This window comes from Mirounga leonina, unplaced genomic scaffold (assembly GCF_011800145.1).
Source record: "Mirounga leonina isolate KUSES-001 unplaced genomic scaffold, KU_Mleo_1.0 Mir_173, whole genome shotgun sequence".
Taxonomy (NCBI): Eukaryota; Metazoa; Chordata; class Mammalia; order Carnivora; family Phocidae; genus Mirounga; species Mirounga leonina.
The window spans coordinates 43749061-43773065 of NW_023270447.1; the positions used below are offsets into that span (position 1 = coordinate 43749061).

At 40.4% G+C, this 24005-nt stretch overlaps 1 protein-coding gene, 1 non-coding gene and 1 pseudogene across 10 annotated transcripts in view; 1 reads left to right on the top strand and 2 right to left on the bottom strand.

The window, feature by feature from the left end:
- Positions 1 to 208: 208 nt before the first annotated feature.
- The window catches only part of DOCK7 (dedicator of cytokinesis 7), a 219485-nt gene continuing 195688 nt past the window's right edge, over positions 209 to 24005 (top strand). For 7 of the 9 annotated variants that reach the window (XM_035018399.1, XM_035018390.1, XM_035018391.1 and 4 more), the window contains exon 1: positions 213 to 296. In XM_035018399.1, the coding sequence (XP_034874290.1) occupies positions 259 to 296 (38 nt within the window). In that variant the 5' untranslated portion in view covers positions 213 to 258. Of the gene's footprint in view, positions 297 to 24005 lie in introns of all 9 variants that reach the window. The other 2 variants (XM_035018396.1, XM_035018397.1) reach the window with 2 other exon arrangements.
- LOC118020541 lies at positions 15465 to 15573 on the bottom strand. The gene has a single exon (XR_004681948.1). It is a non-coding gene; the product is annotated as a U6 spliceosomal RNA (small nuclear RNA).
- On the bottom strand, positions 18829 to 19424 carry LOC118020354 (annotated as a pseudogene).

Below are 24005 nucleotides of genomic sequence, written 5' to 3' on the forward strand. Positions count from 1 at the left end.
GGGGCTCCAACCGGCCGCAGCTGCGTTCCGAAGCCCGGGCTCCCGCGGGGATTGACGCGCTGGGGGAGGAGCGGTTTCTCACTGCGCGCCTCTCAGGAGCATTACGGCAGGGCTCGTTCCCGGCTCCGGCCGCCAGCCCCAGCCTCCCCGGTCCGGAGCTGGGACTGGCGGAGGCCGCGAGGGAGGGAGCGCGAGCGCGGAGGCACGCGCCCGCCCGTCCGCGCCCAGACCGCCGCCGCCGCCGCCGCCTTAGCAGCCATGGCCGAGCGCCGCGCCTTTGCCCAGAAGATCAGCAGGTAAATCTCGGGCGCGGGGCGCGCCGCCGCAGCGGGGGAAAGAGCCGGTAGCCCTCCCGAGCCCGGCCTGGGAGGCGGGTGGGTGTGGCGACGCGGGCGCGGGGATCTGGCGGCCTGGTCCGCGGCTGGGCGGAGGGGGCTCGCGGCTGTGGCGGGTGCCGCCGAGGCCTCGCGCCGCCCTCCAGCCCCGGCCCTCAGCCCGCGCCGGCGGCCGATCCTCGCCCCGGGTGGGGGTGGGGGGGCGCAGGGAGCCCCGCCCGCCCGAGCGCCCGCCTCCGCCCGCTTCTCGGCGGCCCGGGCCTGGAGTTTCGCGGCGGCTTATTGCGGGGCGGGGGGGGTAGCTCGTCGTCCGGCCGATCGGCTCTCCCCAAATTCTTTGTGTCCCCACCCCCGGGCTGGCCGGGGGCCGCCGCGGCGTCTCGCTCCCTCACTCTCCCCGCCCACCCCCGTTTGCCCCCAGGAGGGTGCGGGGTCCGCCCTCTTCTGCTCCCCAACAAAAGGTTCGGCGCGCGGCGGGCTCCTGGCCGGTGGGAGGCCGTCCCTTCTTCACGCCTCCCACCGTTCCCGAGAAATCTGACAGGAATGCTCTTTGCATCCAGGGACCGATTCCAAGTGTGCTCTCGCACCCAGAGTCTAAAACGTATAGTCAGAATGAAAAGTTGAGAGCTTGTGGTCCGCACCTTGGGTGTGCAGCTGCCGAATCTTGGACGAATTGTAGGCTGGTGCTTGATCTTAGTAGCATGCGAATTTAAATGTGCGCCTGTGTTTCTAATGGCACCAGACGAAGATGGATGATAGGCAGTGTTCTTTTTACACTGGCCCTTTGACTCATATTTTGGGAGTCTGGAAGTAAGCAAGCAATCACGGTTGAGATTTCCGAACCTTTTACCTGCCTGGGGTGGGTAGGTTGCCAGAACCAAAAATTGAATTACGGCGGGGGATTCTAACATTTGTAGAATTTCATTGGGAAATCTACTAATGTGTAAGACACTAGACTGTGTTGGTTTTATTATGATGTCCCAAGAAAAGAAGCATTCGAATGCATTACTTTTTTGAAAATTTTATTTCTGTGGTTCTGGATCTTTTTCGTTTGCTGATCTTTCTTAACGATTTTTGGACCGACCAAACAGGTTCTTTCTTAATTACCTGAACTTCCATAGCGTTACACTGTTTTGGCACGTTTTTCATTTAAAACTAACATCTTTTTGATTTAAGCTTTGTGCTTAATTATTCTTTTCTTTTGAGCTTTAAAACATTTAATTTTATCCTTAAGAGGCAAAATAGCAAGGGGTGCCTGGCTGGCTTGGTCGGTGGAGGATGGGACTCTTGATTTCCGGGTTGTGGGTTTGCTCGGTGTCGGGTGTAGAGATTATTTAAAAATAAAATATTAAAAAAAAAAAAAGGCAAACAGCAAGTGCTTAAGAACATGTGCTCTGGTGTCAGATGATGCTATGGATTCAAATCCTGACTGTTATTTTTCTAACTTGGCACCTTGATCAAATTGTGTAAGCTCTCTTAAGTTACAGTTTTGGCATCTGGAAAATGGGTAGAGTACCAGTACCCCGTTGATAACATTGTGAACATTAAGTGGCACAATTTGTGTGAAGTGTTTAGCATAGTGCATGGCCTTTAGTAGCTATCATTGAACAATTAATAATTGGTATATCCTAAGGAGTTGTGGTAAATAGGAAATTATTACTTTTTTCTTTTTTACTTTTTTTTGCAAAATAACTGGGTCTTGTTTCTGAAGGCAATGCCATTGAAAAAATGTATTACTTGACATACATGCTTAGTATTAATTTCTTTTTAATAGAACCAAGTTTCACTGAGAACACGTGTTGATCAGGAAATTGCACATTAGGGAGTTAGATATGAAATATATATGATACCTGTTCTTCATTCATGGAGTTTGTGCTAGGATTAGACAGAACAAAATACAAGAAAAAAAAGAAAGTTTCACAAAATAACACAAAATTCAAAATAATAAGCCTTGTAAAGTTGTCAGATTAAGTAAAGCAGTGGAAATGAAAGATTCATTGATTGGAGAAATACTTAGAGGAGGTGACTGGTGATTGATTGGGTATGGAAGGTGAGGAAGACTGAGGAGTCTGGGATGACTTCCACGTTTCTGACTTGGGCAATCAGGTGGATGATGGAGGCAGTCACTGAGGTAAGGGCGTACAGGAGGAAGAAGGGAATTGAGGTGGGAAGGAGATGATGATTCAGTTTTGGACATGCTGAGTTTGAGATGCTTGTTGAGCACTGAAAGAGAAATATTTATTAGGTTGTTGGTGAGGTTTAAGATGCAGAAGAGAGATTGGGCTGGAGGTCAATAGATATGGGAATCATCAATAAGGAGATTGTAATTGAAACCAGAGGAGAAGATGAGATAGTACGGGAGGAATGTGCGGATTAATTTGGAGGGAAGACCAAGGACAGAACTGTTATAGATGATGAATTACTGTGATTGAAAGGTACTTTCATTCTTGTTACCAAGTATGGCCAAATAATACTTTTTTAAAGATTTTATTTATTTATTTGGGGGGAGAGAGAGAGCACAAGCAGGGGAGGGAGTGAGGCTGGTAAGGTGGAGGGAGGGCCAGAGGGCGAGGGAGAAGCAGACTTCCCACTGGGCAGGGAGCCCAACGTGGGGCTTGATCCCAGGACCCTGAGATCATGACCTGAGCTGAAGGCAGACGCTCAACCGACTGAGCCACCCAGGTACTCTGGCCGAATAATACTTCTGAATAAATTTTTGTTCTGCTTCTTAGTTTCCTACTAGAGGAAGTATAGCACATACTCTCAAGATAAACTGCTTGGGGTTGACATCCTAGCACTGGACCTCATTGAATAAACTTGGGCAAGTTACTTCACCTCACTTCTGCCTCATTTTCCCTATCTATAAACTGGGGATAATAGCAGAACCTACCTTATAGGGTTGTTATAAGAATTAAAAAATCGGTTCCAGTAAAGTGCTTAGAACAGTGCTTTCTACATAAGTGTCCAGCATCAATTATTTTTTATTATTACAATATTTATAATGTGGTGTAGGACCTTTTCTTGGAAGTGGTCTTTTTATGATACGCATATATGAAATTTGTTGCTCTGTGAATAGCCTGTTGCTGTTTGAAACCTTATTTTTTTCTTTTAAAGCTTTATGATTGTTCTGAAACCTTTATTTATTTTTTTTATTTTTAAAGATTTTATTTATTTATTTATTTGACAGAGAGACACAGCGAGAGAGGGAACACAAGCAGGGGGAGTGGGAGAGGGAGAAGCAGGCCTCCCGCTGAACAGGGAGCCCGATACGGGGCTCGATCCCAGGATCCTAGGATCATGACCTGAGCCGAAGGCAGACGCTTAACGACTGAGCCACCCAGGCGCCCCTGAGACCTTTACTTTAAAAAGAATTCTACTGATTTCTTTTCTGGCTCTGTCATTTCCTAACCCTTTGCATTTAGTGCTGTTATTTTTTGAGGGCATGATTTTGTGATTTCTCAAGCTCTTTTATTTTTTAAATTTTAAAAAAGATTATTTATTTATTTTTGTGGGGAGGGGTTGGGGGAGAGGGACTCTTAAGCAGACACTGGGCTGAGCTGGAGTCCTGTGCTGGCCGCCATCTCATGACCCTGAGATCAGGGATCTGAGCCAAAACCAAGAGTCCAAAGCTTAACCCACTGTGCCACCCAGGTGCCCCAAAGCTCTTTATTTTTTATCACTGATTGTACTACTTACCTCAGCTCATCATGGAAAAGCAGCATGTATATTTTGTTCATATCAGTTATTGCCTCTTGTTTGTTCCCCCTACTTTTGGAGGACAAGCGTATACGTTGTTAATTACCCCCTTTTTAGTCACACCCTAGCATATAATATGTAGAATTTGTGGAGTGTTGATTGTAGATTAATGATTTTGTTTAGATTTTGTCCTGTTACTTGATATTCAGCAGTAATGATGAACATTTGGATACACTTAAAGCATTTTTTACTACATTCTCATCTTTATTACCTAGAGAGGCAGAAGAACATTGTAAAGGATATAGATACCAGGTCACATTGCATGGGCTGGAATTCAGCTATACCACATAATAGCTATATAATTCTGGGCAGTTGATCTAATCTCCCTGTCTTGGTTTTCTCTTCAGTAAAATGGGGATAAAAGTGTCTGTGGGTCATCATGAAGATTAAATAAGTTAATACATGTAAAACACTTAAACTGTGCCTGAAACATAATAAGCATTCAACAAATGTTAGTTGCTGCCATACATTATTATATTAATGTATATCATTATACAATGATTATTATTCCCATAATCCAGATGAGGAACTGAGGCCTACATACCATGAAATTATTTGCTTAAATTGGGACTCAAACCCTAGGTCTCTGATTTCAGATCTTACACTTTTTTTATTTGGCTGTATTTCTTTCTGCAAAATATTTTCTGGGGTAGTTCCAGATTTCCTAACAGTGCTGCCGTTAGCATCCCCAAGTAACCCTTACCTACTTAATCTTTCCTTTGTTAATTTGGTACCATTTTGTTGCCTAAGAAGCAGAATTTAATGAAAGGTTTTCATCAGATTTTTATTTTTGAGGAAAATCTTAACATGAGTAGGATTTCCTGGACATACGCTTATTTATAACCTCTTTTTCTTTTTTTTAAGTTTTGAATCTGTTCATAACTCTGTCTGTATAGGCCCAATCTTTCAGTCTACTTTCTTCAATTCATTAGCAAATAAATTCTTTCCACATAGTATCAACTATTTCCGTGCTGCCTTTTTCATCACTTTGGCCTTTTGTTGTACTCATTTCCCTAACTCTTTTAAAAAAATTTTTTTTTTTTTTTTATGTGACAGAGAGAGACACAGCGAGAGAGGGAACACAAGCGGGGAGTGGGAGAGGGAGAAGCAGGCTTCCCGCGGAGCAGGGAGTCCAATGCGGGGCTCGATCCTGGGACCCCGGGACCATGACCTGAGCCAAAGGCAGACGCTTAACGACTGAGCCACCCAGGCGCCCCTCATTTCACTAACTCTTAATGCTGAATGTCTAACCTGTTTCTTGCCCCTGAGAGGGAGAGCAGAACAGTGCAGAGTTGCAGAGTTGATCTTTTATTAATGAATGTCTTTTCATTTGAAATGAGGTTTACTCTAAATCATTTCTCTTATTAACATCTTTGTTTCCCTACCCCATCTTTTACTGAAAAGTTCTGGATCACCTAACGTGAGTCCATTACAACCTCAGCATGCTACTGTTCCTATAGGGTCATTTAACCATCTTTCTCCTGAGCCTGTAAGGTATCCCTTCCCTAAAGTTTACCTATTTTTTTTTGTCCTTTGGACCCTATTACCTTTCCACCTCCCCCAGAACCTTGATCTCATAATTTTTCTTTTCCTTTCTAGCATCTTCACTCTGTTTCTTTTTATGGATCTTTCCTTTAAACCATAAGATTTATTATGCCTTTCTCATCATAAAACAAAGAACCATTGAATCTTCTGGCATTTCTAGCTGCCAACCAGTCATTCCTTTTTTCTAGTCACATTTCTCACATGTATGTGGTGCAGTCACAACCACTTTCTGGTTGTTCTCATCAGTCTCTGGCCCATATGGCTGTGCTTCCCGTGGTACTTTATGTGTACTTGAATTATGGAACGCCTGAGGACTAGGAGCCTTTGACTTTTTTCTTCATCACTGATTTCATGAGCTACTGTTTTCTGGGTTTTGTCTTTTTAATTTTTCTTGCCCTCATCCCCCATACCCCCATTTTCCCTCTACTTTATACTGCTTTTCAGAGCTCTTTGACGACTGGTCTGTGTCTTTTTATCTCTCGTGTCGGGCACAGAATCTTGTGGCAACTGGACATGTAAGAATTGTTTGAATGAATGCCATCCTGCCACATTGGAGCATCTTTTATTATCTCACTTCTAGATGACCTCAGTGGGGCCAGAGCTGATCTAGTCTCTTACCTCCTGTAATTAAAACGTGTTGCAAATGAAGTCTCCCTAAAATACAGCTTTTATCATGGCATTCTTTTGTTCAAGAATATTATAGTAGCTTCCTACAGTGTTAAACCCAAACTCTTGCTTGATTTTAAAGTCATCTATAATCTGGTCCTTTTCTTGTTGACTTGTTCTCTAGCTTACATTTTGGACCAATCAGTCTAATGTTTTCCTTGTACCCTCACAAATGCTCTGCTCATTTCCAACTCTGTAACTGTTCCATTTGTTTTTTTTTTTTCCTTTTTGATATATCCTTTCTCTTCTTTTCTAAATCTTACCCTTTTCTGCAGAGCACTCCAATCCACTATCCTTACTTTTGGAAAAACCATTTCCTTTTCTTTTCTTTTTTTTTTTTTTAAGATTTTGTTTATTTATTTGACAGAGGGAGATACAGCGAGAGAGGGAACACAAGCAGGGGGAGTGGGAGAGGGAGAATCAGGCTTCTCGCTGGGCAGGGAGCCCGATGCGGGGCTCGATCCCAGGACCCTGGGATCATGACCTGAGCTGAAGGCAGACGCTTAACCGACTGAGCCACCCAGGCGCTCCTCCTTGCTTTTCTTTTTTTTTTTTTAAGATTTTATTTATTTATTTGACATAGAGAGAGACAGCGAGAGAGGGAACACAAGCAGGGGGAGTGGGAGAGGGAGAAACAGGCTTCCCGCTGGGCATGGAGCCCGATGGAGGGCTCGATCCCAGGATCCTGGGATCATGACCTGAGCCGAAGGCAGACGCTTAAGGACTGAGCCACCCAGGCGCCCCTCCTTGCTTTGCTTTTTTAAGATTTTATTTATTTATTTGAGAGAGAGACAGAGAGAGCACAAACCAGGGGAGGAGCAAGGCAGAGGGAGAGGGACAAGCAGAGGCAGAGGGAGAGGGACAAGCAGATGCTTAGCTGACTGAGCCACCTAGGCGCCCCCATTTCCTTTCTTTTTTTTTTTTTTTTTAAGATTTTATTTATTTATTTGACAGAGAGATAGCGAGAGAGGGAACACAAGCAAGGGGGAGCGGGAGAGGGAGAAGCAGGCTTCCCGCTGAGCAGGGAGCCTGATGCGGGGCTCCATCCCAGGACCTTGGGATCATGACCTGAGCTGAAGGCAGACGCTTAACCGACTGAGCCACCCAGGCGCCCCATCCTTGCTTTTCTTTATTCTTTCCACCTATGAGTGCATTTCTGAGTAAAAGCATTTTTTCTGTTTTTGAATTCATTTGAATATAATCTTATTGTATGTTGTATGTTGTATTTTTTGTCTTGCTTGTTTTATTCAAAATTACATCTGTGAGATTCATTCATAATGTTCCAAGTAGTTGGAGTTCATTCTTTTTTCTTTATATTATTTCACTGAATAAATATACCATGATTTTCCATTCTACAGTAGATGGGCATTTGGATTGTTTCCAGTTTTTGGCTATTAGAAACAATGTTCCTATGAACATTCCTATACATATATTCTGGTATGCATGTGCATGAATTTCTCTAGGGTATACTCAGGTATGGGATTGCTGGTCCTTAGGTATTCTTTATTGCTCCTCATAGCAGTTTTATTTATCATGGAGTTTATTAGGTAATACCAAACTGTTTTCTAAGATAGCTGAAGAAACATACACTTCCACAGTAGTGTTGCTGTACCCAGTTGGCACCACTTGGTATTGTCAACTTTGTCATTTTTGCCAATCTGATGGATGTATGCATTATGCTATCTTACTGTAAAAGTTCTCATTTCTATTTACTTGATTACTATTGAGATTGAGCTCTGTTTTGTATGTGTATTGACTATTTGAATATACTCTTTTGTAAATTGCCTATTTAAATCTTTTGCATTCTCCCCCCTTTTTTCCTTTGTATTATTCTTTTTCTTATTGATTTGTGTGAGTACTTTATATATATTCAGTGTATTAATCCATTGAATGATATTATGTGTTGCAAATATCTTTTCTCACCCTGTGGTTTTTTAAAAATTCTTTTTATGGAGTCTTTTGAAAACTAAGTCCTCAGCTGTTTTTTTCTTTTTTTTTTTTTTTAAGATTTATTTAGAGAGAGTGAGCGAGCGCAGGGAGGGGCAGAGGGAGAGGGAGAGAGAGAATCTCAAGCAGGATCCGTGCTGAGAACGGAGCCCTACTCGGGGCTCCATCTCATGACCCTAAGATCATGACCTGAGCGGAAATCAAGAGTTGAATGCTCAACTGACTAAGCCACCCAGGCACCCCAACTAAGTTCTCAGTTTTTTTTTTTTTCTTTTTTAAGATTATTTATTTATTTGATAGGGAGATAGAGCCAGAGAGCACCAGCAGGGGGAATGGCAGAGGGAGAAGAAGAAGCAGGCTCCCTGCTGAACAGGGAGCCCCATACGGGAGGCTCCATCCCAGGACTCTGGGATCATGACCTGAGCTGAGCCAAAGGCAGATGCTAAACCAACTGAACCCAGGCGCCCCTAAGTTCTCAGTTTGAATACACTTTTATCAGTTTCTCTCTCTCTCTCTTTTCTACTTTTGAGGTCCTGTTTAAGGAATATTTTCCTGCCCTGTGGTCATTAAGATATTCATCTATATTATCATAAACCTTCTAGTTACCTCCTTTATATTTAGGTTTATATTCCACTTGACTTGATATGTGTATGGTGTGAAATTTTAATTTTTTTCCAAATAGATTATCCTTTCCCCATTGACCTGCCCTGCCACCTCTATAATAGATTGTGTGTCCTTATTTGTGGGTCTTTGTCTGGGTCCTCTCTTTTGTTCCATTGGTTTGGTTATACATATTTTCACCAATTATAAACAATTTTAATTATAATAAGTCTTGGAATTTGGTAGAATAACTCCCCCCACCATTTAAGAGTTTCTTGACTTCTCTTAGCCCTTTGAATTTCCTTGTATATTTTAGAATCTATTAAAAAACAAAAAATCCCCAAGTCCTATTCAAATTTGATTGGGATTACATTGAATCTGTATATCAGTTTTGCAGAGAAATGATGTCCTTATAATATTGAGTTTTCAAACCTTGGTCGTGGTGTATCTCTTCATTTACTTAGGTCTTCTTTATATCATACAACAAAATTTTATAATTTTCTCTGTAAGATTCATGCATATCCTTTGTTAGATTTATTTCTAAGTATATAACCATTTTGTGTCCAGCTATACCTTGCTAAACATGTCAATTCTAAAAATGTATCTGTGGTGGACGCCCGGGTGGCTCAGTCTGTTAAGCATCTGCCTTTGGCTCAGGTCATGATCCCAGGCTCGTGGGATCGAGTCCTGCATGGGGCTCCTTGCTCAGTGGGGATCCTGCTTCTTCCTCTGCTTGCCGCTCCCCCTGCTTGTGCTCTCTCTCTGACAAATAAATAAATAAAATCTTTAAATAAATAAATAAAAATAAAGTGAAACTTGAAAGTTATTAAAAAAAATGTATCCGTGAATTTTGTTTTCTGTGTCATCTGAAACTTACGAATTTTTGTTCCTTTCCAAACCTTATAGCTGATTTACATTTTTGTCTTGTCCTGTGGACGGTTATCTTGTATTACTATGTGGATTATTATTTCTGTTTAACATCGTACTAATACTGAGCATCCTCATTTTGCTTATGACCTCAGAGGGAAATCTTTCTATGTTTCACTTCATAGTAAGCCTAATGGTTGCTGTAGGTTCTTTTGTAGATACCTTTTTAATCTGAGTTGCCTAGAAAACAGAGACTGAGACAAGGATTAAGAGTTGAGGATTTACTGGGAGGCATAATCCCGGGGCATCAAGAGAAAAGGGAAGTGAGGCAGAGATGGGGAAACAATGTAAGGTGATACCTTATCTTATTGGCCACTGCTTCACAAAGAGCTGGAGAGAGACTGTTTTCGGCAGGTATGCTGGCTTGGTCACACAGGCTATCTTTGGACGGAGGGACAGTTTCTCACATCAGTAGATAGGAGTCTGGAAGAAGAAGAAATTGATCTACCCGCTTTTCTCTTGCATCCTGTTTTCCATTAGTCAACTCCATCTCCTCAGAGAGTGAACTTCCCTTCACTTCTAGGTTGCATCATAGAGCCCTTTGGCAAGCAGTCTAGATGTGTTATTACTTTTTCAGTGGCTTTTTACAGAAGAGACTTTTTGGTTGCATTTGACAGAAACACCAGTCAGATTAATTTGCTTGTAACTGAGTACATCAGGTCTCAGGATACCGAGGGTATCAGTAGCCTCTTCTCTTCGTGTCTTTGATAGATTTTCCACTAAATGGTTACAATGAGAGTTGACAGACCCAGGCTCAAATCCTACCATTTAGTTCTGGCAGAAAAGATTCAGGAGCTCCATCGTTGGTTTGGCTTGTGTCACATGTTCCTGCTTGAACCAATTACTGTGTTTAGGGGTTAGGGGATGCTGGCCATTCCTGGGTGACATGTCATTCTCCTTGGCTTGAGGAGAGATGTGATGGTGTCAGCTCCACCCAATCTCAAGTAATGAGTTCTTTGCTAAAAAGAAGAGGTTTCTAACCAAAAGAAAGAGGGGGAAGGTAAATGCTGGTCACACCAAAACAACCGGTATTCTTTTAAGTTTGGTCATTGTAACTTGTTCAGCTTCACGATAATTATTTAAATATATAGCAATATAGTCAGTTGTACTACCTGTTAAAATTTATATGTAACTGATGAATCCAAAAATATAAAGAAAAGCAGTGTAATGTGAAGCAGCTGTGGATCCCTGTTCCTTAACTTTAAGTTTAGCTCTGATCTTAATGCCAACTCAGCCTTCCCGGGAAGGTCTGCTTGGTTTTTGCGATTTGGCTTTCCCAGGCTCCTCTCTGCTGTAGTTCTGCATCATCATGAGGTGTTTCTCATTTATCCTCTGCGACCAGAAAACTGCACTCATATCAGCCATTTAATGATTTTAATAAACTTTGCTGAAGGTAAGGGATTGTGGTAAGGAGCCTAAGGGTGCAAGACTTTCTTTGAGACTCCACTTTGGCTCTCCTCTTTTCCTGTCTTCACATTCTTTCTCCAACTGCAAAGCAATGTCTTCCTCTCATCTTCATAGAGCAGTTACAGCCAGGCCCAGCCTCTCTTTTTTTAAGATTTTATTTTTATTCATGAGAGACAGAGAGAGAGAGAGAGAGAGAGGCAGAGGCAGAGGGAGAAGCATGCTCCCCGCTGAGCAGGGAGCCCAATGTGGGGCTCAATCCCAGGACGCTGGGATCATGACCTGAGCCGAAGGCAGACGCTTAACTGACTGAGCCACCCAGGTGCCCCTGTGTTTGAATAAGGAATTGGCAAACTTCCACAGCAACTACACCATTTTACGTTTCATCAGCAATGTATGAGAGTTCAGATTTTTCCACATCCTGCTAACACTTGTTAATTGTTTTCTTTTTGACTGTAGGCATTCTAATGAGTATGAAATGACATTTCATTGTGGTTTTGATTTGCATTTTCCTGATTTGTGATGGTTTTTCTTGTGGTTATTGGCCATTCACGTATCTTCTTTGGTGAAATATCTATTCCTATCTTTTGCTCATTTTTATTTATTTTTTATTTTTTTATTTTTTATTTTTATTTTTATTTTTAAAGATTTTTTATTTATTTATTTGCAAGAGAGAGAATGAGAGACAGAGAGCATGAGAGGGGGGAGGGTCAGAGGGAGAAGCAGACTCCCTGCCGAGCAGGGAGCCCGATGCGGGACTCGATCCCAGGACTCCAGGATCATGACCCGAGCCGAAGGCAGTCGCTTAACCAACTGAGCCACCCAGGCGCCCTTTTGCTCATTTTTAAATTGGGTTATTTATCTTGTTTTTGAATTGTAGGAGTTTTTTATATGTTCAGAATACAAATCTTTTATTAGATATATGAATTACAGATATTTTCTACCTGCTTTGTTTCTTCATTTTCTTTTTTTTAAAAATATTTTATTTATTTTATTTGATAGAGAGAGAGACACAGCGAGAGAGGGAACACAAGCAGGGGGAGTGGGAGAGGGAGAAGCAGGCTTCCCGCGGAGCAGGGAGCCCGATGTGGGGCTCGATCCCAGGACCCTGGGACCATGACCTGAGCCGAGGCAGACGCTTAACAACTGAGCCACCCAGGCGCCCGTTTCTTCATTTTCTTAATGGTGAAGTTTGAAGCACAGAGATTTTAAATTTTGATGAAGTCCAATACATCAATTTTTTTTTTCTTATGTGGATCGTGATTGTGGTGTTATTCTCTAAGACTACTTAATTCATGGTCAAGATTTCCTTCTCTGTTTTCTTCTACAAGTTTTTATAGTTTAGCTCTTACTTTAGGTTAAGGATCCATTTGCATTGATTTTTGTGCATACTGTGAGATGAGGATCTAAATTCATCTTTTATGGGGCTCCTGGCTGGCTCAGTCGGTGGAGCGTGCAACTCTTGACCTTGGGTTTGTGAGTTCGAGCCCCACATTGGGTGTAGAGGTTACTTAAAAATAAAAAAAAGTCTTTAAATTTGTCTTTTGCATGTGAATGTTCTATTGCAACACTCTTTGTTGCAAAGACTATTCTTGTCTCATTGCATTGTCTTGGTACCTTAAAAAATCAGGTGACCATAAATGTATTTATTTCTTTTTTTAATTATGTTATGTTAATCACCATACATTACATCATTAGTTTTTTTTTTTTTTTAAGATTTTATTTATTTTTTCATGAGAGACAGAGAGAGAGAGGCAGAGCGAGAAGCAGGCTCCCGAGGAGCAGAGAGCCCGATGCGGGACTCGATCCCAGGACCCTGGGATCATGACCTGAGCCGGAGGCAGTTGCTTAACCAACTGAGCCACCCAGGCGCCCTGTCTCTTCATTTATTGAGATATTATTTGATTTCTCTTAGCAAAGTTTTGAAGTTTTTAGTATGTAAGTCTTGTACTTCTTTTGTTAAATCTGTTTCTAAGTATTGTTCCTGATGTTATGATGAAAGTGAAAAATTATTTTTGGTTTTTCGTTGCTAGTATATAGAGATACAGTTGATTTTTGAACATTGAACTTATATCCTCTGCCTTTGCTGAACTTGTTTATTAGTTCTAGGAGTTTTTTTGTGGGTTCCTTAGGATTTTCTGCATATAGGATCATGTTGTCTGTGAGTAAAGAGTTTTATTTCTTCCTTTTTCATCTGAACACCCTTAATTTGTTTCCATATCTTTCCTTCCTTCTCCTGCTGCACTGGCTTAGAACCTCTAGTACAGTGTTGAATAGTGAGAGCAGACATCCTTGCTTTCTCCCTAGTCTAACGAGAAAAGCATTCAGACTTTCACCATTAAGTATGATGCTATTTGTAGGCAGGTGCTGTAGGAAAAGGAAAGAGAAGACAAAGATTTGAGAAGTATTTAAGAGTTAGAATGAACAGGACTTAGCAACTAATTGTATACAGGATATAATTTGTACGTTTGTGGGAGATTCTGGCTTTATTTTTATGAAGTAGGGTGGAATTGAAGATAAATTTATCTCCTTTTGGGAAGATTGACTTTTTACAGTAAAAGGTTTTCTCCCCCTCTCAGTTTTTATTTTAGTTGCCAATTTCAGATCAGTGTTAATTTTTCAAATGCTAAATTAAAAATTTTTTTTTCTGTAGTTATAAGTTAATATGTTCCATGAAGTTGGAAACAATGTTATCACCATGTTTTTGTTGAGGAACTTGAGATATGGTAGAATGCTATAGATAGAGTGATGGAGACATCCACGTCTCTTTCATACAGTGCTCTCTAAATCTTTGATTTAAATGTTATTCCAGAATTGTGTCAGATGGGATACATGAGTCATCGACATCTTTTTTTCTTTATCCTCCCCCAAAAGGAATTATGTCTTAAATGTTAAGTGTATTATATAGAAGGACTGTTTCTGTGCTTTGGTTTCACAAATCAACCTTTCCTTGTTTTTGTTTCTTAGGCCTTTAGTGGCTTCTGGCCCACTGTGAACCTAAATTCTTAAAGAATTTAACACAGGCTAACTGACAAGTGACAGGGACTCAGAAGGGAGTTTTATTTAGCCATCCTGAAGGATAGGAAACAGATCATAACAGTGGTGGTGGTTGTAATTACAGTGTTCCTATTAATATGTTAAGTGTATACACTAGACATTTTCACGAGTATCTTTAGCTGACCTCATAGGCTAGGTTTTCAAGAACAGAGAGCTCATTAATATGAACTGTAGCTAGAATCATTTACCTTTGGAAACTTGCTTCCAAGGAAAGAGGCCTTAGGAGTTTTATGGATCTGAATTCAAACCCTGCCTCTCTATCTTTCATAAGTTTGTGAAAGTTACTTTATTTTTGAAGTTTATCTAAAAATATGTGTTTTTTCGGGCGCCTGGGTGGCTCAGTTGGTTAAGCGACTGCCTTCGGCTCAGGTCATGATCCTGGAGTCCCGGGATCGAGTCCCGCATCGGGCTCCCTGCTCGGCGGGGAGTCTGCTTCTCCCTCTGACCCTCCCCCCTCTCATGTGCTCTCTCTCTCATTCTCTCTCTCAAATAAATAAATAAAAAAATCTTAAAAAAAAATATGTGTTTTTTCTGACTATAACGTAATTTATGGTGCTGTAGAAAATTTGGAATACAAAAGGCCCAAAAGATTTCTTTCTCTTTTCATGCATAATTCTAGATTTAGAGAAAATTCTCTCATGGAGCTTGCATTCCAGTGATAATCTTTACAAATCTAGAAATAGCCTTAATGTCTACCAATAGAGATTGCTGGTTAAATATGTTCTGGTTCACCCATATCCTAAACTCTGTAGCAGATAAAAGCCGGAGAGCAGTGTTTAAGAGTGGGGGCTCTATGTTCAGATCTTGGTTCTATTCCTTATTAGTTTTGTGACCTTAACCTCTTGATACTTAAATATCCTACTATAATGCCTACTTCATAGAGGTTTTCTGAGGATTAAATGGGGTATAACAAGTCTAACACATTATACAGTATCTGGCATATAAGTTGTAAATGCTTGATGAATATTGTTAGAATATTATTAATTTTATGTGCTGTTATGGAATGATTCCCAAGATAAGTGTATAATGTAAGGTATCAAGAAAAGTTTTTTTGTTGTTGTATGATGTCATATGTGGACATTAAAAAGTAGACACATATTTTTCTTGAAGGATACCTGATAAAATATTAAGTGGTTACATTTGGGAAATAGGATTGGGGATTGGATGGAGGTAGAGAGATGTACCGTTTATTTTTACCTCTTTGTGAGGTTTGAGTTTTTTAATGCCAGGTATATATTCCTTTTGTTTACTTTTTGTGTGTCATCCTTACGCAGGGGCCATGCTAATCTTCTCTGTATCGTTCCAATTTTAGTATATGTGCTGCCGAAGCGAGCACTCCTTTTGTTTACTTTTTAAAAGATGTCTTCCTGGGGCACCTGGCTGGCTCAGTCAGTAGAGCATGTGACTCTTGATCTCAGGGTTGTGAGTTCAAGCCCCACATTGAGTGTGGAGTCTACTTTAAAAAAAAAAAAAGATGTCTTCCTTTATAGATTTATTTTATTTTCTTTGTCTTTTCTCTGTGTTGGAAAATCTTATTTCCTCTGCTACTTGTAATAACTTTATTTACATAATTGTGGAGTTTGAACATAGTTCTGGAACCAGCCCTTTGCAGATAGGTTAAAGTCATATTAGAGACTGCTTTGAGATAAGTAAACATATCATATATCTTGTTTAAAAGGAGTTTCATGTATAATAGCAGAGCATTGTGTTTCCCTGTTTCACTTAATAAATGGGATAATGATGTCAGCAAGGCTCTTACAGAAACGGTTATATATTTAGAATTCTTGTGTGGATTCAGAGTTTTCCCCTCAGCAAATATTTACCTATTTGACAGTAATAGATAAAAAGGCATACTTCCTTGTCCTTTCCCAATCAATTAGAAACAATTGTACTTAACAGATTAGTTTACTCTGAAAGGGATTTGGAAGATTCATATACTGAGTAGTCTCTAAATTCATTCTTCTGCCCTATCTCCTTTTCTCTCTCTGCACTTGTATACCTGTGTCTCCGTTTCTTTCTCTCTCTCCATCGTCTCTAGACAGAGGATGTAAAGATTAATGGGGTGCAGTCTCTGTCCTTAAGAAGCTCACATCAGGGGGTGCCTGGGTGGCTCAGTCATTGAGCATCTGCCTCCGGCTCCGGTCATGGTCCCAGGGTCCTGGGATCGAGTCCCACATTGGCCTCCCTGCTCGGCGGGAAGCCTGCTTCTCCCTCTCCCACTCCCCCTGCTTGTGTTCCCTCTCTCGCTGTGTCTCTCTGTCAAATAAATAAATAAAATCTTAAAAAAAAAAAAAAAAGAGAAGCTCACATCAGTTGTTCCATTCTGGTATTCTTTCTGAACTACTTTTTGGGGTGGTGCGGGAGAATTATGAATTTCTCTCTATTCCCATTTTTTTAGTTCAGCTTTGAAAACATTTATTAAGTACTCAGGATGCGCCAGGCACTCTGGTAGAGGGTACACAGGTAAATGAAGTCCCCCCTTGCATTGCTTGGTTTCTTTCAAGGAGATAGGTAAGTAGATTTCAAAACAATTTGATAGATGCTATGTCTGTGATATTGTTTGGTTATCACAGTGAGATAGTTTTTGGTAGAAAAGTGCCACCAGATTGAGTTAAAGAATATACATTTTCTTTAATGGCAGAAATTAACCTGCTTTGAGACATTTATACAAAATAAGAGCCAGCATAGCATACTCCAGAAGTGAAGTTTCCTTGTCCTCCCTAATTCCTCAAGGAGGTTCAGAGGTGCCTCTGAAGTGTGAGAAAGTGCCAGACCTGAGAAGCCAAGTTCTTGATCCTTCACTGTTCCTTTTTTCCTTCCACCATACTTTTTTTTTTTTTTTTTTAAGATTTTATTTATTTATTCGACAGAGAGAGAGAGAGAACAAGTAGGCAGAGAGGCAGGCAGAGGGAGAGGGAGAAGCAGGCTCCCCGCTGAGCAAGGAGCCCGATGCGAGGCTCGATCCCAGGACTCTGGGATCATGACCTGAGCCGAAGGCAGCCGCTTAACCAACTGAGCCACCCAGGCGCCCCCCACCATACTTTTTATATTAGAGGGTTGCATTGGTATTCCAGAAGAACCTGCTTTGCAATTTATGTGCTTATATCAAAGAGAATGTTTACAAACATAGAGCTTTCCTACTGCTGAAATCAGTCTCTGTGTTAGCAAGGCCAGGTTCTTAGTCCAAGGTGAAAAGCAGTCATCGGGCTAGTCGGCTGCCTGTCTAAATGAGCCCCTTAGTAACTGTTGCCTTGAATGTATATGGATACATATGATTACTTTGAAAGCACAGAGGAGGAGAAGCTAACCTGAGTGGAACAGAACAGAAATAATCAGGCAGGGCTTTATGGAGGACACAATATACTTCTTGAAGAGTACTTGCCCCGTCTGTACTCCATAATTAGTTTGCTAGTTTTGTACATTAAGGTAGAGTAATAATAACTGAAGAGTTTAAAGCTAAGTTACCGACATCATTTGCATCTCTAAAAGTATAAGGACATTTCCTGCATTACTATAATACTGTTTTCACACATTAAAAAAACAGTAATTCTTAATAATGTAATACCTGTCTATGTTCAAATTGCTCATTATCCTCAGAAATGTCTTTTGTAGCTGGTTTGTTCGAGCCAGGATCCAATTAGGAACCATTCATTATAGTTAGTTATATCTCTTAAGTTTTTTTTTTTCTTCTTTTAAATAGACTATACTTTTTTTTGGTCTGGTCTTTTTTTTTTTTTTAATGCTAAAACTTAGCCCACTGTCTTTACTTATTTATTTACCATGACACTGATTTGTTGAAGAGACTTGCAGTACAGAATGACCTGCCTTCTGGTTTTTGTCTGATTGCTTCCTTTGGCACCAGCTTGTTCAGCTTGTTCTAGTGTTCTCTATATTTCCTGTTAACTGGATGTTAGATGTACAGTTTGATTCAATTCAGGTTAAACATTTTTGGCACAGATACTTAGTAGGTAACACAGTGTTGCATTTCTTTAATCTATTGTTTTTGTTTTTTCCTGGTAAATTATTGATTTATTCAATGTCATTGCTATTCCTAGTAAAGCCTTTATTTGCAGGAGGTCAGCATCTGTATTAGATGGTAATGAATATTTTTAAAAAATTACAAATAGAACCTGGCATTATATCTAAGGTGAATACTTTTGATACTTGATATGTGTGTTTATATACACACACATCACACACATATATACCTACATACACACAGACACATTCATACAAACACAATAGATTACATATATACTGGATTGTGATGTAAACCTTATTTTGTCCTCTGTGTCCTATTCAGAAAAGTTTGATGATCATTAGTCTAGAGGAACTGAGTCATTGTTTGTGAGCTGTGCTATATTTCTGCACTCCTTGGAGTGAGAATACCTCATCAAGGTAAATTCCTGTCTACTGGCATGGATAACTATTTACTGTTTCACATATTGGGGAAACCATGTGTGATAACAGAAACAAACAAACCAGCAGCTGCCATCATACCAAACTACATACTGTATCTTGGTTAAGGTCCTTAAATATACTCCTTTGAGTTTCCTAATTCATCCCAGGAAGGATTCAGGGCACACCATTTTTATGTTGTTACTTGCAAACACTTTTGCTTTGCTAGTTCTTGTATTAGATCTTCATACACTTGTGAGAAGAGGTCCTTTTCAGATTTTGTTCTGTCTAGGTAAACAGTTTCCCACCTGATGTCTTCATTTCTTCTCTGTGCTTTAGATACATGGGCCACATGTGGCCATCAAAGTACCCTGGGGGGTCTGGAGGCTTGTAGACCTTTATACTCCTCCTCCTTTTATATTCTTCGTAGGGATTGGTCAGAAAGTAGCTTCTGTACCATAGAGTGTCAAGGGGCTTATAGTTAAAGAGAAGGAAGCCTTTGATCATTAATATGGGAATTTCTCAGCATTTCCAGAGTCTGTTGATAACAGTGAGTGTCTTGGGCTTTTTGTCCATCAGGAAATGGTGGATATCATTTTTTCCATGTTAAGTGCTTCAAGCACGTCATACTGCAGAAATCCATCTGTATTTGTCTATCTCTCAGACTGTGGCTTAAAGAAATCATCCTGGGATATGATGCTGCAGTTTGGAAGGTTTCTGCAGATTCTTAGCCAGTGTTGTCTTCCTGCCATTTGTCACAGTACTAATTCCAATGACAAATGTTTTCATAGTTAGCTTAGAAAATCATGTCTTCCTAAAAGTTTCCAGGTGCCAGTTAGAGTCCTCCCAAGCAAAGCAGCAGAAGTCCATAGTCCCTCCTTCCACACCCCTACCGGGTCATAGGTGGCCCACGTCTAATCTGTTGTTTTCTTTATTTTGCTTCTCTTTATCTTTAATGCCAATGGTAGGACTGTGATTCCACCCATCAGTTACCAATCTTGGGCTTGGATAGTCACAACACTGGAGTATCAGCTGTTCTTTTCCTTTTTCCTTTGGGGATTTTTAGCCAGCCCTTTTTTGCCTTGTCTCTGATGTAGTCTCTTACCTGGTATATTCCATGGTATATCCTCTTACCCTTCACTTCTTCCCTGACTTTTATTTTATATATAAACAGTTACAGTTCCAAGAGATCTTATTTCTTCTGTTGGTCCCAAGGAGAATGAGTAGAGATGAGAGAGGCCCAGGTTGGTCATTCTGGATATCATGGGTTAGATGGGGCATCTGAAAGTGGGAAGAAGTTAGAGGAAAGATTAAATACAACATAATTTCCCTCAGGATGTGAGTCCTTTATTGGTTATTTCCAGTGTCCTATGGTGAATGGCCTTAGTGTTTTCTTTTGTGAAAATTGTAATGCATGTTGACATAATGAGGGAGCTTGTGGAAATGGAGAGAGTTGATCAGGAGACAAATAGGTCAAGTATTCAGTCAGTTCTTTTGGGAGGGGAAGAAGGTATTCCCTTATAATTTAGGAGCATAAGTAACTATGGAATTTTTGACCTATTCTTTCTACTTTGCAGTTAATATATTTTTTAAAGATTTTATTTATTTGACAGAGAGAGAGCACGTGAGTGCATGCATAAGCAGGGGGAGTGGAGGAGGTAGAGGGAGAAGCAGGCTCCCTATGGGGCTTGATCCCAGGACTCTGAGATCACGACCTGAGCCGAAGGCAGACATGCAACTGACTGAGCCACCCAGGCGCCCCTGTAGTTAATATTAGTAGCTTATTAGAAGTAAAAAAGGACTTCCCTGTATTTCCCTACAGTAGAGCTATCACTAGGAGTAGGAAAAATTATTATTATATTATTATTATTATTTTTAAAGATTTTATTTATTTGAGAGAGAGAGAGAACATGCACAAGTGGTGAGGAGGGGCAGAGGGAGAAGGAGAAGCAGACTAATTCCAATGACAAATGTTTTCATAATTAGCTTTGAAAATCATGTCTTCCTAAAGTAGGTAAAGGGAGGTAGATGCCAGGCTCCATCCCAGGACCCTAGGATCATGACCTGAGCTGAAGGCAGACGCTTAACTGACTGAGCCACCCAGGTACCCCAGAATAGGAAAAATTATTATGGGAAAAAGCAGTCTACGGTACGCCCCCATTATCCACAGTTTCACTTTCTGTGATCAGCCTCAGTCAGGGAACAGATGCTCCTCCTTCTGAGGATTCAGCATCTCTCTTCTCAGAAGGAGCCTAACGCCGCATCCCAGTGCCTAAGTCATTCCCCTCACTTCATCCCATCACATAGGCATTTAATCTCACATCATCACAAGAAGGGTGAAGATAATATAGTAAGATATTTTGGGAGACCACATTCACATAACTTTTATGACAGTATATTGTTACAGTTGCTCTGTTATTGTTGTTAATCTCTTACTTTGCTTCATTTGTAAATTAGACTTTGTCATAGGTATGTACATACAGGGAAAAGCATATAGATAGGGTTCGGTAAAATGCAGTTTCAGGCGTCCACTGGGGGTCTTGGAACTATTTCCCATGAGTAAGGAAGGACTACTGTCTAGTAAAGGATTTTAACTGATATCAGGAACTATATTCATCATATTTTTTGTCTTGCATACTTTGGACCATAATATGGTTAAGAGTATTATTTTTCATTTGGGAAAATTTCCTCACTACCATTCTATGAAATCTTCTCATATAGAGAGGGTCTCAGTGTAAATACATCCCTTCTTTAGGTTATATTTTTATTGCTATTATAGCCCATTTTAGAAATGGTTTTTATTCTCAAATTATTACTAATTTTCTTTTTTTGGGAAATTATGTAATGTAGAAATAAGATGAATATTTGTAGCATGGGGATTATCTTTTGTATATCTCTGTTAGTCAAGAAAGAATCATCTCTTTTTTCAGGTAATCATATTTCATTTATTTTAAGTTTCACTGCTTAACATCTTCTGAAATCAGGGTATGTCTTCCAATTAATTGATGGTATGGTGGTTAATTGGCAAGGTTTTTCTTTCTTAGCTATACATGAAGTAATGGCAGGTCTTAATAATTAGTGACATCTTGAATTTGATGAAATTCAGATAACTCATGGTTTAGCCCAGAAACAGTGAGATAGTGCTGAGGTTGATAGACTGAGTTGAGTAGCACTGAGGAAGAGACACATAAAGAGACATAGAATATTGATTCTGTCTGTGAAAAAGCTTTTTCATATTCTCATCTAAGTCTTGACAAAAGAATCAGGAGATTTTAAGGCCTTTAAACTTTAAACACAATAAAGAACACACAATATATAGGCCTCATTAAAAGACCTAAGGGGAGGGGCACCTGGGTGGCTCAGTCGGTTAAGCGTCTGACTTCCGCTCAGGTTGTGATCCTGGAGTCCCAGGATAAAGCCCTGCATTGGGCTCCTTGCTCAGGGGGGAGTCTGCTTCTCTCTCTCCCTCCGCTCCTGCTCTCTTGCTCACTCATTCTCTGTCTCAAATAAGTAAAATCTTTAAAAAAATGAATGAATGAATAAATAAATAAATAAAAGGCCTAAGGGGAATCCTAAACTGAAATGAACTTCCTTGTCTTTTCACATCTGGTGGAAAGTGGAAAGTACAGAGAGTTCCCTTACACGTTTCCCCAGCAGATTTCCTTTATTTTTATTTTATTTATTTATTCATTAAAGATTTTATTTATTTATTTGACAGAGAGAAAGAGAGAGAGTGCACACACACATAGGCAGGGGGAGCGGCAGAGGGAGAGGGAGAAGCAGGCTCCCCGCTGAGCAGGGAGCCTGATGTGGGCTCCATCCCAGGACCTTGGGATCATGAGCTGAGCCGAAGGCAGATGCTTAACCAACTGAGCCACCCAGGCGCCCCAAGTTTCCCTTATTTAAAAAAAATTTTTTTATTTTTATTTTTTATGTATTTATTTTTTTTTAAGATTTTATTTATTTGACAGAGAGACACAGCGAGAGGGAACACAAGCAGGGGGAGTGGGAGAGGGAGAAGCAGGCTCCCTGCTGAGCAGGGAGCCTGATGCGGGGCTCGATCCCAGGACCCTGGGATCATGACCTGAACCGAAGGCAGACGCTTCACGACTGAGCCACCCAGGCGCCCCCCCCCAATTTTTTTTTTAAAATTTTAGTATTTAAGTACGTTCCACTCCCAGGGTGGAGCTCAGTGTGGGGCTTAAACTCGTGACCCTGAGATTAAGACCTGAGCTGAAATCAAGAGTCGGATGCTTAATCCACTGAGCCACCCAAGGTGCCCCAAGTTTCCCTTATTGTTAATACGCTGCATTAGTGCGGTACATTTTATAATTTATGAGCCAATATGGATATATTATTATTAATGACAGTCCATGGACTACATTGGGTTTGCTCTTTGTGTTGTACCTTCTGTTGGTTTTGACAGATGCATGAGGACATCTGTTTACATTATAGAATCACGCAGAGTAATTTCACTGCCCTTTAAATCCCCTGTGTACTACTTTCTTAGCCCTTCCTTCTCCCTCTCCAGCCCTGGCAATCCCTGGTTGTTGTTTTTTTAATTGTCTCCATAGTTTTGCCTTTTCCAGAATGTCATATAGTTGGAATCGTACAGTACACAGGCTTTTCAGATTGGCTTGTTTCACTTGCAGGATTCTTTTAAGGTTCTTCCATGTCTTTTGTGGCTTGATAACATATTTCTTTTTATTGCTGAATAATATTGCATTGTATGGATGTGCTGCAGTTTGTATATCCATTTACTTATTGAAGGATGAACTTCTAGGTTTCAGCAATTATGAAGAACAAATTAGCCTTTTATAAAACACAGAAATGGTCTAAAGTACCTCAAATCACCCATTAAAAAAAGTTGAGCTAATTCAGTATCTTGAGACTTACTAACTTTTTTTTACCTTTGTATCAAAAATTTCTACTTGAGTAATAGGCTCAAAACAGGCTGAGTAAATATGTGTGGAATGGTTGAACATGAAAAAAGGAAGGAGGTATGGAAGAGAAGAAGGTGGGGGAAAAGATTGTATCATAAATCTGGATATTTTTTGGAAAATGAGATTGTTTAGAAATTCAGCTGGAGATTTGTACGGGGACCAACATGTTCAGGACTCTGAATTCAGCCTCTGGTTTGAGAACGCTGCAGAACAAAAGCATCAGGCTGGCCCAGAAATCAGGTCATTAGACCTATTTCAATTTATTTGCAGTAGGATGATTGGAGAAAGTAGGGTTTATTTTTTGGAAAAGAGTAAAAAAAACCCAGAAGGCTAGTTTTATAAAATAAGGAAGTGGACAGTTGATGATCATAGTGTAGAGGTTAGATATTGACTACAGAAAAAGAATTGCACAAAATCTATGGATAGT